We start from the raw sequence: 15644 nt of genomic DNA on the forward strand, positions 1-15644 counted from the left end.
TGGGAAAAATCACTTCCTTACGCTCTACCCTACATTATTCACTCAGGGGAGAGCTACTTTTGATGATACTCGAAGATCTACCAGATTTGAAAATCCTCGAGCTTCAGATAATCCCCCAAAATAACTGCACTTTGAAAGAAAGAACAAGATAGTCAATCAGCTATTTTCTGACTGCAAATGGATGCAGCTACACATGACACAGGGATACGTTTAAGGAGGAAACAAGAAATATGCTGCTATACTGTTAGTTTGAGCCTCTCCAGAATATAAATGCTGAAGCATAATTGAAGCTCTTTGATACTAATTTCAGCCTTGCTTAATTACTAATTCTTTCATTATCATGGATTAAAGTGGAAAAATGAACTGCAGAAAAACACTTTCTATCATTAGCAAACTTGTTGCGCTAATAATAACGATAACACAATTTCTCCTTAACCAAAGATAGCAATGACATTAGATTGTGTTTATTTGATTTTATAAAGAATGCATTTTTGGATAACCATATTGCACCTTTAATCAATTAGGAAATCAATCTTTCTTTATGCATTTCCACAGCTCCTACTAACGGTAGTAGTATTTTTCCTGAGCCTGAATACCAAACATTGCCAAAAGCTGTAGTCCTGCCACTTAAAGACAAAATTAATTATGTTATTCAATGTTATGGGGATGTTGTTTGTTTTATTGTTTTATTTTTATGGAAATGAGCAACATCTCAAAACCAGAAAAACACTCACATCCAACATACTTTGGCATCATATCAATGTTATTCCCCACTCTTAAAGCCAGGACAAAGCACAGATTATTATAATAATAATATGAAGTTCTATCTAAGGATTATTGTTTTGCATATCCTTCTGCAGGTGTGGCAGGAAGCAACTCATGGCACAAAGTATTGAGCAACATGTGTGATCTGGAGAAAGAAAGTCTCAAAGTCCTAAGTATATGATATTAAGACAATCCTTTTTCTGACAGAAACAGATAGAACAATGCAGTACAGCTCTACACATGGTACAGCAAAGTTGAGTACTACCTGTTATGAAATTGAGAAAATTATAACATAGTAATCTGTATTTTCTTGTCAGGGACCATCATTTGCTTCTACTACCTAATCTGCTTTAATACACAAAACCACAAATGTGTTTTTCTTTGAGGTGCACAATTCATTCTAATGATAGGAAAATAATATCACCTACTGCAAAATGCTCAAAGCTGCCAATGAAATCAATTACAATCAAAATAACCTTTGTTCCATCTCTGTTTGACTTTGGTCAAGCTAAAGTGAAATGAGTTTGGGAATGTATTTGTTCTTTGTAATGTACTTGTTTCAATTTATTTCACAGCCACCTTACATTCATTAAAAGCAAACACACCCCTAACAAGTATAACCTTTCTAGTAGACTGAAATATGGAATATCACTGATTATGCTGAAAACCATCAAAATGCAAATGAAATGAGAAAGAATATGAATAAACATCATCATGTAAACAAAATATAAAACGAAAACCCTTGTAAGAACACAGATAGTACACATTTAGCTATTTGCCAGATGCTCATGCTAGGGATGACCTCAAGCACTCGAAAGTCACCGAAAGCCTTTGCCTTAACTTCAAAGTATTTGTTATCTGAATAAAAAACATTTAAATTCATATATATTGATGTTAGTGCACATTGCTGCAATTCTCAGATCAAAACATAGCAAAGGTGTATATATATTATAATGCTTACCATTATCACTTTTGAGATTTCCGTTGCTTAGTTGTTTTAACCTCTTCTGATGGGATTTGCCATTGTAGTGGATTTGTGCCTGAGCAGCAGAGTTCAGCTGAATGTTACAAACGTTACACAAAGTGAAATTGGTGTGTTTCTTTTCTCTCTCCTTCTTTTCTTCGGTGCCCTCAGGTGCTAAATCTTTCTCACCTTCCCTGTCTGGGATAGATGAGAAATCTGAATTGTATGACTGGTTATCAACTGGTAAATCGGGGCTCCATGGCTTCTTCATATTTTCTGGGATGGGAAAAAACATAAGAGAGAAAATTGATGAGTAATACAAAATAATACACAAAAGATAGCTATATCAGCAAACCACTAAAAGGCAGAAAATATTTTTTTGCATTTTATATTTCAACACTATATTTCCACTCACATATTTTGCTTTCTGTACATGTTTTTTAGTTCTGCTATGTAACTTGAGTAACTTCACAGCCATGTGCCCAAAGCTGAGCCCATCAGGCATGGGTGTGGCCCCTCCGTGATAAACTATTTAAGAAAGGCTAAAAACATGGTGCGGCAGCTGAAAAAATGTGACAGAAACAGTCCTGCAGCCAATGGAAAAAAAAAGGGGGAGGAGGTACAATTAACAGAAGAAAAAACACCCTCCCTTATATATTAGTTCAGTAAGCTTAAATGCACAGACCTCACCCTTGAGTTTATTATTTAGCAACCCCAGTCACCTCCTCTCCACTTCCTATGAATGCTTTCAAGCACAAATCTAATCATTTCATAATTTTTCTCTTTTAAAGTAGTTCAAAGACAAATAAACACGTTCTATTAGTTTCTTATCTTAGCCTCCCAGGGTTATAATTGAAGGATAGTTAACTTAGATTCAGCTAATACCAGACAGTAACGACTACAGAAATGAGAAGATAATCCCATCTGCAGAACTTCAAGTGAAACCAATGTAAACAAGAGCTTCTGTGATTAAAAGTGAGCAGAAATGGCACAGGAGAAGGAATGCTCAGCACACTGCAAACCTAATTTATTATTCAAGGAGTGCAAAATGTTATACCAACTTAGCATTTTGATGAGACCTTTCTATACCATATAAATGTTTAAAGTGCTTGTTCTCCTAGACTTAGTGAATAAATGAAGGTCTAGATGAAGAATCTAATCTATACTTTGAGTGAAAAAATTACTGCAGCCTTAAATGGGATGATACTATTTGGTGTCTAATTGACAAATCAGACAACCTAGAAACAAACAAGATTATTAAAGCAACACAAGAAAATGGGCTACAGATGGCTTTAACGCCAGATCCAGACAAGGTTCAGTATCAAAAAACAAGTCTAAACAAGCCTTCAGATTTGGATCTGATAACACCAAAATACTGCAAATCATTCTTCAGATAGCTTCAAATGTTTTAAATTTCATTAACTAAACTTTTTGCCAGACCTTCCAAGGATTTAAAGACACTTATTGCTTTCTGATCAAATCATAAAGACAACTTTATCTAAAGATTAAAATATAAAATCTTTCAATGCTCAAATCACTTTCAGTTTCAGTTCTCTGATTTGTTTGCTCTCTAATTAACATTGTGTTCTTTTATGCTAACTAAAGCCCATTTCATTTAAGAAAGTACAGACACAGGTCAGAGAGGAGCTCTGCATTTGCTGTAGATTAAAACTTCACTCCACTAGTTCTGTCAGTATTATTTCAGCTTTTGTGTATAGTCAACTCTTATGTAGGATTGTAGCTGTTGAAAGCAAGCAGTGAGAAAGCAGGCTAAATAATTCTTTCCAAAGCAAAATTAAAGACGAAAAGAAAATCAGCATAAAAGTAGTTATTTGTTAAAAGCAAGGTTATTATACCAACAGTGATGACAGGAACTTTTACAGACAAATCAAAACTGTCCCCTATGAGACTGTGGAAGCTCAGGAGAAAAACTGAGTTTTTTCAATAGCAGATTCATAACGTATTTTTCCTAATGGAAGGAGGAGGTTTCTCCTGAGGAAGCATCATCAGTCTACCAACCTCTCAGCCTTCTAGAGTTTGCTGGGGATACTGTTCATGCCAAAGATTCATCTGTCTAAAATATTTTTAAATAATAAATTCTGTCTTTAATCAAAGCAGTACAAGAATTAAAATGCTAACACAATTGCACTAGTTTTACTGAATTGCTCTAGATAACAGTAACCTTTCATTAATCCTAATTTATATACGTGCTGAACATTAAAATATATATAATCTTTTGCATTGAAAGCATTCCCCACTAGAGAGCAGTATGAATTAAAAATTACAGTATATCTCTAGACCTATAGTGCTAACCATATAGACATGACATTACTGTAATAAAACAGATTTTCCAACTAAGACATAAAACTTTGTAAGCAAATATAATCTGGTAAATTAAACACTGTACACTATGTGCACATATGTCTAATTCCTTTCAAAACATTTACACAGATAGGCTGGGAGCTTAATAAAGTGAATTAGCATGTTATTACATCCCTCTAGTATTCCAGTCAACACAGCCTAATCCATGAGAATCTTATTTTTGGCATATAGAATCTGTCTTGCATTCTAATCTCATTCCAGAAAACAAATTACAAAATGCACATTTGATAAAGGCACAATAAAATAATAACAGAAATTCCACTGTGGAAAAAAGTGATTTGAGCATCTACCATGTGCTTTCATTAGAAAGCTGTGATGGCATTAAAGCTGCAAAACTGAGTCTAGGTAACAATTAGGAAAACAGAAGTTTCAGAAACACATTTTATACTACTATCCATTTCCTTTACAGATATACAGTGATTTCTGAATACATGATGGCACTGCTAAAGGACTAAGGTGAAATATTACACACCTGTGCAAACCACTTGCTGTAAATTTAGCATTACACAGCAGTGACCAGTATCTTGATTGGACACAAATTGATTGGTTTGAGAAAAAAAAAACTCCAAACATGAAGACAAAAAAATTTGTAAAAACAGAAATAGTTTAGGATTAAAACATTCTGAGTCATTTTTACAATATTTCTTAATGGACAAGTAAATAAAGATATCAAGGGATAAAGAAGGGGGAGATATCTGAGTATAATTTGCTGACATACTTTTAAAATACAATTTACCATTCCAACTATTATTTTTAAAGAAATGCGGAAAAAAAAAATCAAATTCATAAAATCTTCTAAAGATCCACCACTGTTTAAACCAACACAGATGCAATCTACTTCACCAGAGCAGCAGGTGTTCAGCTCATGTATGCATCATTGCATACTTCTGTTTTCTAGAATGAAATGTTTAGGCAGCAGTTTTGATTGATGAAGGTAATGAAAAAAATGCTTAGTTTATCCTATTGGAAAATTGCATGGAATATGTTTAAAAGAAAACATTGTAATCTTCATTTTAAAAGCAATTTTTAATTGCTGTCAGTGTCTTATTGGTTTGATCCTATGTGAAAATAGATAGGCTTTAAATGAAAACCTTCTTTCTGTGCCATCTGTACTGGCTACGTATCTTTTAATATCATAAGTTTTGCAGATAACCTTTTTTCCCTCCTAAAAGAAAGATAGCTTCTCAATTTTAGGGGCTCTAATGAAGCCTGCAGTGAACTAGAAATGAGATCAAGATCTCAAAATTTCAAGCCAATTTAAATAGCACTCTGGATAAATGCCTACATTTATTTTCCCTGGGGCTCTGAACTCAATTTTGGCTCAATGTTGCTTACCAGTAAAATGAACTTTGCACAACATTATAGCTTTGTGAAGTAGAAAACTGTCCCATGTGGAAAACCAACACAGCTACAATTTGGGGTGTTTGCTGGCTTAGATAACAAAGCTACTGCTTGGGGATTTCTCTTCTTAAATGTGCTTGAATGTAAAGGATTAGAAATCACATCCTTCCCATGAAACAATCCTTACCTTTTTAGCTGCAAACCGATGGCATGCTTTCTATTCAAGAGTATTGAAAGGAAAATTTGCTCATTTGTATTACAACTAATTGTTCTGTTACCAAACTGTCTTACCATCATAGAACTATACCAGTCACTGTGACTTTGACTCTGTGTACTTAATACTCAAATGTGTTGGGTACATTCAAGAGGCCAACAGAGGTTATGAATCCCAGAGTAAGAGACCACAATGTACTTGAGTCAGCTGCATTGAATGCAGACCTCTTGCCATGGATGAAAGACCCAGTTCAGCCTGGAGAAGAGAAGGCTTCAGGGGAACCCTGGAGAAACCTTCCAGTACCTGAAGGGGGGCTTACAAGGAGGCTCGAGAAGGACTTTTCACAAGAGCCTGTAGTGACAGGAAAAGGGGGAATGCCCTTGAACTGAAGTAGCATATGTTTAAATTAGATATTGGGGAAAATTTCCTTATTATAAGTGTGGTGAGGCAGTGGAACAGGTTGCCCAGAAAGACTGTGGACTCCCCATCCCTGGAGACGTTCAAGGCCAGGCTGGCTGGGGCTTTGCTTAACTTGGTCTAATGAAAGGTTTCCTGCTTATGGCAGGAGGGTTGCAACTAGGTGATCTTTAGGATTCCTTCCAACCCAAATCTTCCTATGATTCTGCAGATCTTAAAGAATATCTCCTTATCTACTTCCCAACAGGCTGCTACAACAAATACATTCCCGTACAAGATGAAGGACAGAAAATATGGACAGGGCATTAAGGACAAAAGTTCATTAATATTTCTTTTTGAAACTGTGAAAGACATTTAAGTAGCAATCATCAAAGATGCAGATGTTTGCATTTCAGCTACTTATCCCTAGACTCAGCAATTACTGCAGAGTCACCAAGAAGGCCTAAGAAGAGTCATCTCACTACAAAACAGACTAAATCATAAACTCAAGTGTTTTGTTCTCAGAAACATGTATTCCTCTTCCTTTGCAGATGTCTGTGCTGTAGATGTAAAGTTAGACAGGAAGAATCTTGCTCTGCCTGTCATAATAGCTCTCCAAACGTTAAAAGGACTGAATTTTGCAGGTAATAATGATAATACTCAGTTTTGAGATAACAACAGATATCAGCTGCTTTGAAGAAACTGTTGTTAGTGCAATGTTTAAAAAAGAAAAAAAAAGAAAAAGAGAGAAAGATTGATCACTTATCAACATCCTCTCTCGAATCACCACCTTGTCAGTTTTCACATATTAGGGGAACGTTACTGGCATACTACGTAAAAAAACACCTCTGGTAATAACTTCATATCTTTTCAAACATCACAGATTTGGTGCTCCGTCTTTCAGGTGATGGGACATTACCAGCTTCTGAAAGCCATGGTAGCAGGGTCATCTTTGCATCAGCATTTAAGAATCTCTTTCACACTGTGAGCCAATCTGTGTGACAGGAGCCTTCCGAAAACTGGTATCTCTATGCTAAGGTCTTCCTATTTACCCATTATGCTACTTGAAACTCCCTGCTGCATTGGGTACTTGTGATGTCTTTACCAAAAAGACAGTGACAGCTAACTTGCCTTTGCAACCTTTAATTGATCTCACTGGATAAAACGTTGGCTCTAGAAATTTGTTCCTGGGAGAGGTTTAAAATGATCATATTGCCATCTATTTTATATATGGAGGGGGAGGGGAGCAAGGCAGCCTGGGGGAAGGATCATCAATACAAAAATAAAGTAGCTTTTGCTGCTTCAACCGCCATTATCACCGGATGATGTGATCCCAACTCTGTAGCTTTCTGTTTTTGATCACGGTTGCACCTGCTCCTGTTTTTGAGCCCAGAGCGATTTAGGTCATGAATGGTCTATTTTGCACATCACTGCTGTGGCAGTTACAAACATACAACGGGAAGGACTAACAACAGCAAAGCGTTGAAAGGTCACTCACGGTGAAAGCACTGCATCTCTGAAACACAGCTCCCTCCCAAATGACCTGAGTAACCTTCAGGATACGCTGCAGGACTCATATGTTTTCTCTGGATGGATGAACGAACGTCATTTCAGTGGAAGAGCTACTGTGGAATGGGAATCTACTGGGATCTGAAATGCTTTTTAGAAAACAATTGATTTTTCAGCACCTCCTTTGTTCTGAGCCTTTTAGATTAAATTTAAATACAAAATGGTATATAATAAAATTTGATGTGAAAATCTGGAGAATATATGCATTAGTTAATTTTACACTGTTGGGAGGCTTTTCTACTAGGACTGCAAGAATAAAAACTTACTTCTAAAAACCAAGGAAGAGGTTATCAGGTCATACACCCAAATTACTAGTCAGTGATAAAACTGTAGATAAAAGTCAGTATTTTTTCTTGCTGTCTGCCTCATACAGTGCAGATGACATCACATTTGAAGCAACTATTTACCAAATTTTCTCTATAAAAATTCCACACAATATACAGTAGAAGAGGTATCTTAGGAGGAAAAAAAAAAGATAAGTCAGGGAGAGAAACATCTTATTTTCTTGTTTATTGTTTCTCCATATCCTTCCAGCTCCTCCCAGTCTGATGGCTGCTGCTAGCTGTTATGCCACTTCAATCATCAGTGTGAATAATAAGAAAATCATAATCATCATCTCGGGTGATTTTTGTGAAGTTTAAGAGGAAAATAATCTCTTAAGCAAAAAGTGCATCAAGTGAAAGAAATAAAGTCAGGTTTTCCTCACGTGTTGGAATGAGGTAAAATGAGATTGAGTCTGTCCTGAGACTCTTTCTAAGAAATACATCTCTGCAAACTGAATTCTATAAGAATAGATATTTATCCATTTGAAATAGGCTCATTTTATATTTGTATATCTTTAGCAATAGCACAGAAAATAAAAGCCTGGGCTTTTGTTTTGCTCTGCTGGAAGAGCACTTAAATCTTTTGGGAAAGGCTGCATTTCAATACTGCAGCAAATGAGCAAACCCTGGCTTATATCCCATCTCAGCCACATGCATCATGAGATCCTAAAGGAACTTATAGATGGACTAAACAGAAAAAGTTCATAATTTCTTGGTTCAGCAGTTCCCTTGTGCCAGAAGCAACCAACAGACATCTCATAGTCTCAGAATATACTGCAGTCAGTTTTTTAATTGAGTTCTATAAAAAGAACTAAGCACTAATCAACACCATATGTTATTCAATTAGCTAGTAATACATATCTATTTCTCAAGCCTGTGCTAACATAATGGAGCACTTTGGGTGGTTTGGAACTATTTAAAGGACAAGTAATTAATTTGCAAACATTAGCTTCTAAAATCTGAGAAGCACTACTGTGATGACTTAAAAGCCATGAAAACTCCCTCATTTACTTTGTATTCAATCTGTTTTCAGAAATGGTCCTTGTGAAAACAAAGATTTTTGCATAAAATAGGGCCAAATAAATGCACAGGTTCAGCTGCGTGTCTGGTACCCAGGTCCCAAAGGATGCTCTTCCCATGCAGGTAAGGGGACCAGTTTGAGTTTCATCATCTCCCTCTCCACCAGCAGTATATTATGGTACAGACCTTGTACAAGAGGCAGTAATTAACATGGTAAATGGCATAGCTAGCAAAGCTATGGGGCCTCTGCTTACCAAGAAAATTTGTTGTTGTCAAGCAACCTGAAGTGCATTATTTTTTCCATATTCTTGATTTCCACATTTGGAAATTGTACGCACAGCCTCAAAACTCCTGTCAACAGCACTCAGAGTTGACTGGGCTCAAAAAGAAGGGACAGAAGCATCCAATTCTAATTCAGACTGCCTCTGCTAGACAAAACCTTGTTTTTAGCAATATTTCGGAGAAGATAGGCAGTCAGTACAGATTTTAAAGGGAAGGAGAAAAATAGAATATGGAATTAGAATCATAAAATCATTTACGTTGGAAAAGATCTTTAAGACCATCAAGTCCAAGCATTAACCCTGCACTGCCAAGCTACCACTAAACCCTGTCCCTAATTGCCAAATCCACAAATCTTTTCAATTACTCCAAGGATGGTGACTCCACCACTTCCCTGGGCAGCCTGTTCCAATGCTGGACAGCCCTTTCAGTGAAGAAGTTTTTCCTAATATCCAATCTAAACCTCTGCTGGCCCAACTTGAGGACATCTGTCACTTGTTACTTGGGAGAAGAAAAGGATCCTCACCTCGCTACATCCTCCTTACAGGTAATTGTAGAGAGCAATAAGGTCCCCCTTCATTCTCCTTTTCTCCAGGCTGAATAATCCCAGCTCACTCAGCTGCTCCTCAACAGACTTATGCTCCTTCACCAGCTTTGTTGACCTTCTCTGGACACAGTCCAGCACCTTAATGTATTTTTATAGCAGAGGGAACCCAAAGTGAACACAGGATTTGAAGTGTGGCCTCACCAGTACTGAGTACAGGGGGATGATCACTTCCCTACTCCTGCTGGTCACACTGTTTCTGATACAAGAATATTACTTTTGATTTCATAGACAAAAATCACTTCTTTCAGTCTCTCTGGATAAACTCCCAGATGTGAAATCAGCCTACAATCTGTCATCCAGATATTCTACAAGTGCCATATTCCACCTTAAATATCTTTAGTTTTCCTAAATATCCAGTCAAATTTTTACCTCAGCAAAAACCGAGAGCATGAACAGCTGTTTGGGCAAAATGAGCAACTCATTTTTGCAGACAAGTTCCATTTTTAACATTTCAATACAATCACTAACTACCACTGGATCCAAATAGACAATTTTTAAAATTAAGTTTCAATTAGTGTTTGTGACTAGTTTGTTGACAGGTTATCTCTGTAGACACACAGTCACTTTTTATTTTCTTTTGAGGTTAAGTATTTTAGCAATATGCTGATGAAAATAAACCTACAAAACGAAACAGAAAAAGAATTAAAAGGCAAGCCACATGAATAAATTCTGTGGGAATTCTTTTTTTTTAAAACAAACAAACAAACAAAAAAAAAAACAAACACCCCCCCAAAAAAAAAAAAAAAAAAAAAAAAAAACACAACAAAAAACCCCCACCACTTCCCCCGAAAAAACCAACATTACAGAATAAAGAACGATTATTTTCAGAAAAGCAATTCAAGCCCTAAAATCTTTGCTATGCACAAAAAATGCAGCCATCAGACATGAAATAAAATAAACTGGCAATAAATGTAGTGATGCTGGGGAAGAAGAAATTAAAGGCTAAAAGCAAGGGATAATCAAAATTCCAATTTTTTTTTCTTTTCAATTCAGCAGGAGTGTCAGAAGTCTGTGTTTCTTTTCCTTTTTTTTTTAAACAAAAGATCTTTTAAACACAAGAAACTTATAAGACCCAAAGAGCAATGTTAGTGCTTCAAACAGTTACCTTGTGGAAGACATTTCCAGATCAAACAAATTATTTTACTTTTGCCTTCCTGTAAATGCACTTCTACAAACACTTTTGTTAAAAAAAAAAAAAAAAACAAACCAAACCAAACTTGAGGAATTAGCATCTATGCACCTATGTTGTATTTTCACAAAAGGAAACTCTTTTTTTTCATATTATCTTCTCATTATAAAACATTCAGGTAGTTCTGGCAGCATTTACGGCTATAGGGCTTTTTTAGGGCTTTTATTTTTTTGCTATGTTATTGCTTCATTACACCCACTGGGCCATTTAATGTTGAATTTAATGGAGAGTAGATCATTTTCCAAGCAATACAAACATATCAAGGTGAAAGTCTGTTGTGTTTGGAAAGATTAGCAGATGTTTTTGCACGTGTATGTGAAAGTTATCATCATCGATCTTATTCTTCAACCTTTGGATTGCACTTTCTTTAAAAAAGAGGATGCATTTGGTAGTGCATTCATGGCAATATGAATATAATTTCTGCTAGTTTACAGCATGTGTTTTTTTGGGGTAGCTTTTACAGTTTTAGTTGAGAAACATAAACGTATTGTATAGAACTTAACATATTCTCTTTCATGGCTTGACAAACAATGTGTTTGTTATCATCTCCAAGGCTGGTATAATATTTTTACATGTCAACTGTAAATTTACCTCAATCTCTTCATCAATATTAGGGATCTAAAAATAATGCCTAGCAAATCAAACTATCCTGGACATATACCGCTAAAAAAATCTGAAAGACGAATTGGGAGATCTGGACCTATTCATGTTTCCTTGGGATGACACAGTGTCCTAGATCAGCAGCTAAAATCTTTTGTTACAGTCACACAAGGCCAATGCAGAGCCTTACTTATGCAGCTGGGGAATTATTTTAACACAAAGACTATCTGTCTGTGTCACATTTCTAATAACCTTTTCATCACAGTACCCAGATTGTAATACATTTATAGAAATGCTTATACATCAAAAATAAAAATGTGCAAAAGGAATCTAATTACTGAATAGAGAAACTGACATGATTTATTTTTTATTTGGGATAAATTCAGGTGATTCACCATTAGTGAATGCAAATATATTTTCAAGGCATGATTGCTATAATCCCACAGGGTATGTGTATGTGCCAGGGTATGTGTACATCCAGGAAAAACTATCATAAAATATCAGGACCTAAGAGGACCTATTGGGCAATGAGATATTTATTGCACTAACTTTTTCCTTGCATTGCTTTCCCATGAGTGTAATTCACTGGTCTGTTGAATTGTGTGGAAAATGAAGGTAGGGCATAGCAGGGAGAATTTGCTTATATTTCTTATAAGTTACACACATGAAAATAGCTTTTAAGGTAAGTATAAGGGGAGGTTTGAAATTATTTCTGTAAGTGCTTATTGATCCAAGATCTCTGAAATATGTCAGCTATTAGCAACGTGGACATATACAGTTCAACAATAAAAATATGGAAATATAGGAAAACATGGACAACGTAGAGACCGCGAACCCATACCTCCCCTACAGAGCAGGAACTGCTGTTTCACTTTTCTTGTAAAAATCAGCCCCTGTTTGAAATTACTGATTGTATAAGGTATTCCAGGAGTCTCTTCCAGAACCTAAAAAACTTCCAAAGAGGCCCAGGAGCTTATCAAACACATTAATCCTTGATGGTGCCCTATTAATGCTAAAAAAAAAAATAGTCATCTAAAATAGGAAAGTTTTTTTTGCAGTGTTGCAGAAATATGTATATTTTTATACATCTTTTCTGTGTTAAGTTGTCCTTGACCACCACCTTCAGGATTCCAGCACATTATTTTTCTATTAGGCTTTATATAACATGTAATGCTTACAAATAAAAGGCATTAGTGCTTATTTCTGAAACATCCTCTCATGATTGAATGTATGTCTGAAAATGAATCATAGAAAGTATGGGAATAATACCACGTGCACAGAGAAAATAAAATAGCTGGTGCGCTCCAGCCTTCTCTGGAAGACATTCGCAGCAGCACTTCTCTGCAGCAAGTGCTCATAGTGCAGACCCAGAACTGCTGCTCTTGGAAAGCCTGAGCTCCACTGCTGTGATCTGCAAATACTGCTGCTGAGTGTATAAAACCTTTCCAGCTTCACTGGCCATCTGCAACGTCTCTCAACCTGACAGGGTAGGCTGAAAATGCTGAAAACCTCTGAGAAGTCACGCATGGTAGAATTCAAAGCTCTGGTTGACTTGTGAAGCTTCTTCCTTCAGGCATGCTGATTCAGATAAAATGGCTTATAAACTCTATTAAAGGTGGAAAAAGTCTATAAAATCCCTGGAATTTGCCTAACTACTTCATTTTTCAGAATAATAACTCAACTTTGCATTAAAATGTTTGTTAGCACTAAAAGTAATTTAAGACTGCTGAATAATATATATATTATATTTTCAGGATTAATTCCTTTTGAAACAATTTTATGACAAAAGGATACTCCACAAAATATTAAATTGTCCAATATTTCAAGGCTTTTTTAAATTATTCACTTCATCATTTAAAACACTGCAGGTCTCAGGACATGTACATAACTTTGATTTAAATGAACTTTCTTTGAGAAGTTAGAGAAGTGTTAAATACAGTGATAGTAGTGGCCCTTGGCTATTAACAGAACTTCACAATATGGTGCTCTTTGCACTAAAAACCCCAGACATCTAACTGGATCAGTTTTCCTGAAATGGCAAGATAAATATACTCCTACACGTGTGGGAGTACATTGTCAGATGTACAGATTGATAGACAGACACTGAAGTCTGTGGCATTACATTGGCATAAAAACAGTGCAAGAAAAGCAGAACCAGATTTCCATTTTCCTTTCAACTAAAGGAAATTCATACAGTGATTTCAGCATCTCAGCAGTCACCATAATTTCTGCTGTTCTTGCTATGTATTATAGAAACTGTCACTTTTTAAATTTATGGTATCTTTTACAGCTTGGGTTAAAGAACACTTAAAGCACTTTCAGTGTTTGATATACCTCTACTCTAGAAGAATAGAAATGAGATTCCTTTATTAATTTAGACTCAGACTACCAGGCTATTCACACTAGCAGTCTCAGAGAATTTTAATGGGATTACCTGCATGAGTAAGAACTTCTTATATGACAAAAATCAGAAAAGGGAAACCTTTAATGATTAAAAAGTACAAAGACCACAATAGCTAAAACTTCATTGTTGAGTGTATGACTCACAAAGTTGCAATTCATTAAATGAATATCAATGCATATGTGACCAATCAGTTTGTTTAAGATATCAGAGAAGATCTATAAGGTAATAAAAATCAAAAAAATGTCAACTTACTACTTCAATTGTAAAGCTCTATATTGAAAGGTTTGTTTCTTCCCTGAAGTTTCTTCTTCGATAGAAGAAAAATTGTCAAATTATGGGCAACCAAGTTAAAAAAGTACATCTCTCAATACATATTCATTTACTTTTGCTTCATTTTTATGGCAATCCATTTGAAATCTTTGTCACAGAGTCATATGAAGAGTAAACGCTGCATATAAGCAAAGCCATTAAAAGCACAGCCTAAAACCAAACAACTGAACAAGTGACCTTCCCCTAAGCCACTGCACACTCTCCAGACTACTCCTTCCTACCCTCATTTCCCTAGTTTAGACACAATCTTCATTATTCTACTTAGCATTATTTAAACTATTTAAATCTCGCCCAATAATGCCATTTGCAACCAACATTCACTGTCAGAAAGCAAATGGGAATGGCTTACCATGTAGTATAGCAGTGTTATCCACTTCAGCATGCCTTGCTCCTGCAGTACAAACACTTCTGGAATCAACACACACTCACTGTCATCAACTGCTTTTCACAAATCACTTGGTTATTGATCACTACACTTATCACTCTTCATTGACTGGACCTCATTCTGCATTACTGGTTTCTTGCTGCTGCAGCAAATTCTGAAACTTCTATTGCAAGGAGAATTCACACACAAACCAAAGCAGTGATCATTTACACTGGATACTTATTATATCAAGCCTTTTGCAGGGGTCTGTATTTATTTAAGAAAAATTCATTTGTCCATTACAGTTGCAAAGTCTTTACCCAGAAATAAACAGAAAGAAGCTCTGTTTTGTATCACATTATGATTTATATGTTTACTATTTTATAACAGACACACTTTTTCAATATTGAAGACTTAAAGACCTATAAGACACAAATAAGTAACAATGTGGCTTCAGGAAGGTAACTGTTCTGAACGGCCACCAAATATTTGGGTGTCTGCAAGAACTTTTCATGAAATATCATCTGCCACAAAGCACACTTTCTGTCCTGCCAACTAACTTTAACTCTTGTGTGGGATAAATAACTTCAAGGGCAGGAAAGTTTCAATTATTGCATGCACTTTTATATAGATCAAATCACACATATATTCATATAGATATACAGATACACTGTGTATACAGATACACTGTATGGCCAAGGCTTTTGAAAGAGATATCAACAGGGCCATTGAAGCAAGTCATTTGGGGTCAAAAACACCAGAAATTTTCTCTCAAAGAACTTGACCAAAAATCAACACTTTTTGCACAAATGAAGTGACAATGGTTTTCCAAATCTCCTTGCACGAACTTAAATTTTAATGAGAAAGAAGAGCAGCAGCCTCTGAGTCCTCTGGCCC

General features: G+C 35.8%; 1 protein-coding gene across 1 annotated transcript in view; it reads right to left on the minus strand.

The window, feature by feature from the left end:
- The window catches only part of ZNF385D (zinc finger protein 385D), a 423880-nt gene that overhangs the window by 337462 nt on the left and 70774 nt on the right, over positions 1 to 15644 (minus strand). The window contains exon 2 of the mRNA XM_027675374.1: positions 1727 to 2005. Within this exon, the coding sequence (XP_027531175.1) occupies positions 1727 to 2005 (279 nt within the window). The remainder of the gene's footprint in view (positions 1 to 1726; positions 2006 to 15644) is intronic.

Source organism: Neopelma chrysocephalum, unplaced genomic scaffold (assembly GCF_003984885.1).
Source record: "Neopelma chrysocephalum unplaced genomic scaffold, ASM398488v2 Primary Assembly neopelma1_26, whole genome shotgun sequence".
NCBI lineage: Eukaryota > Metazoa > Chordata > Aves > Passeriformes > Pipridae > Neopelma > Neopelma chrysocephalum.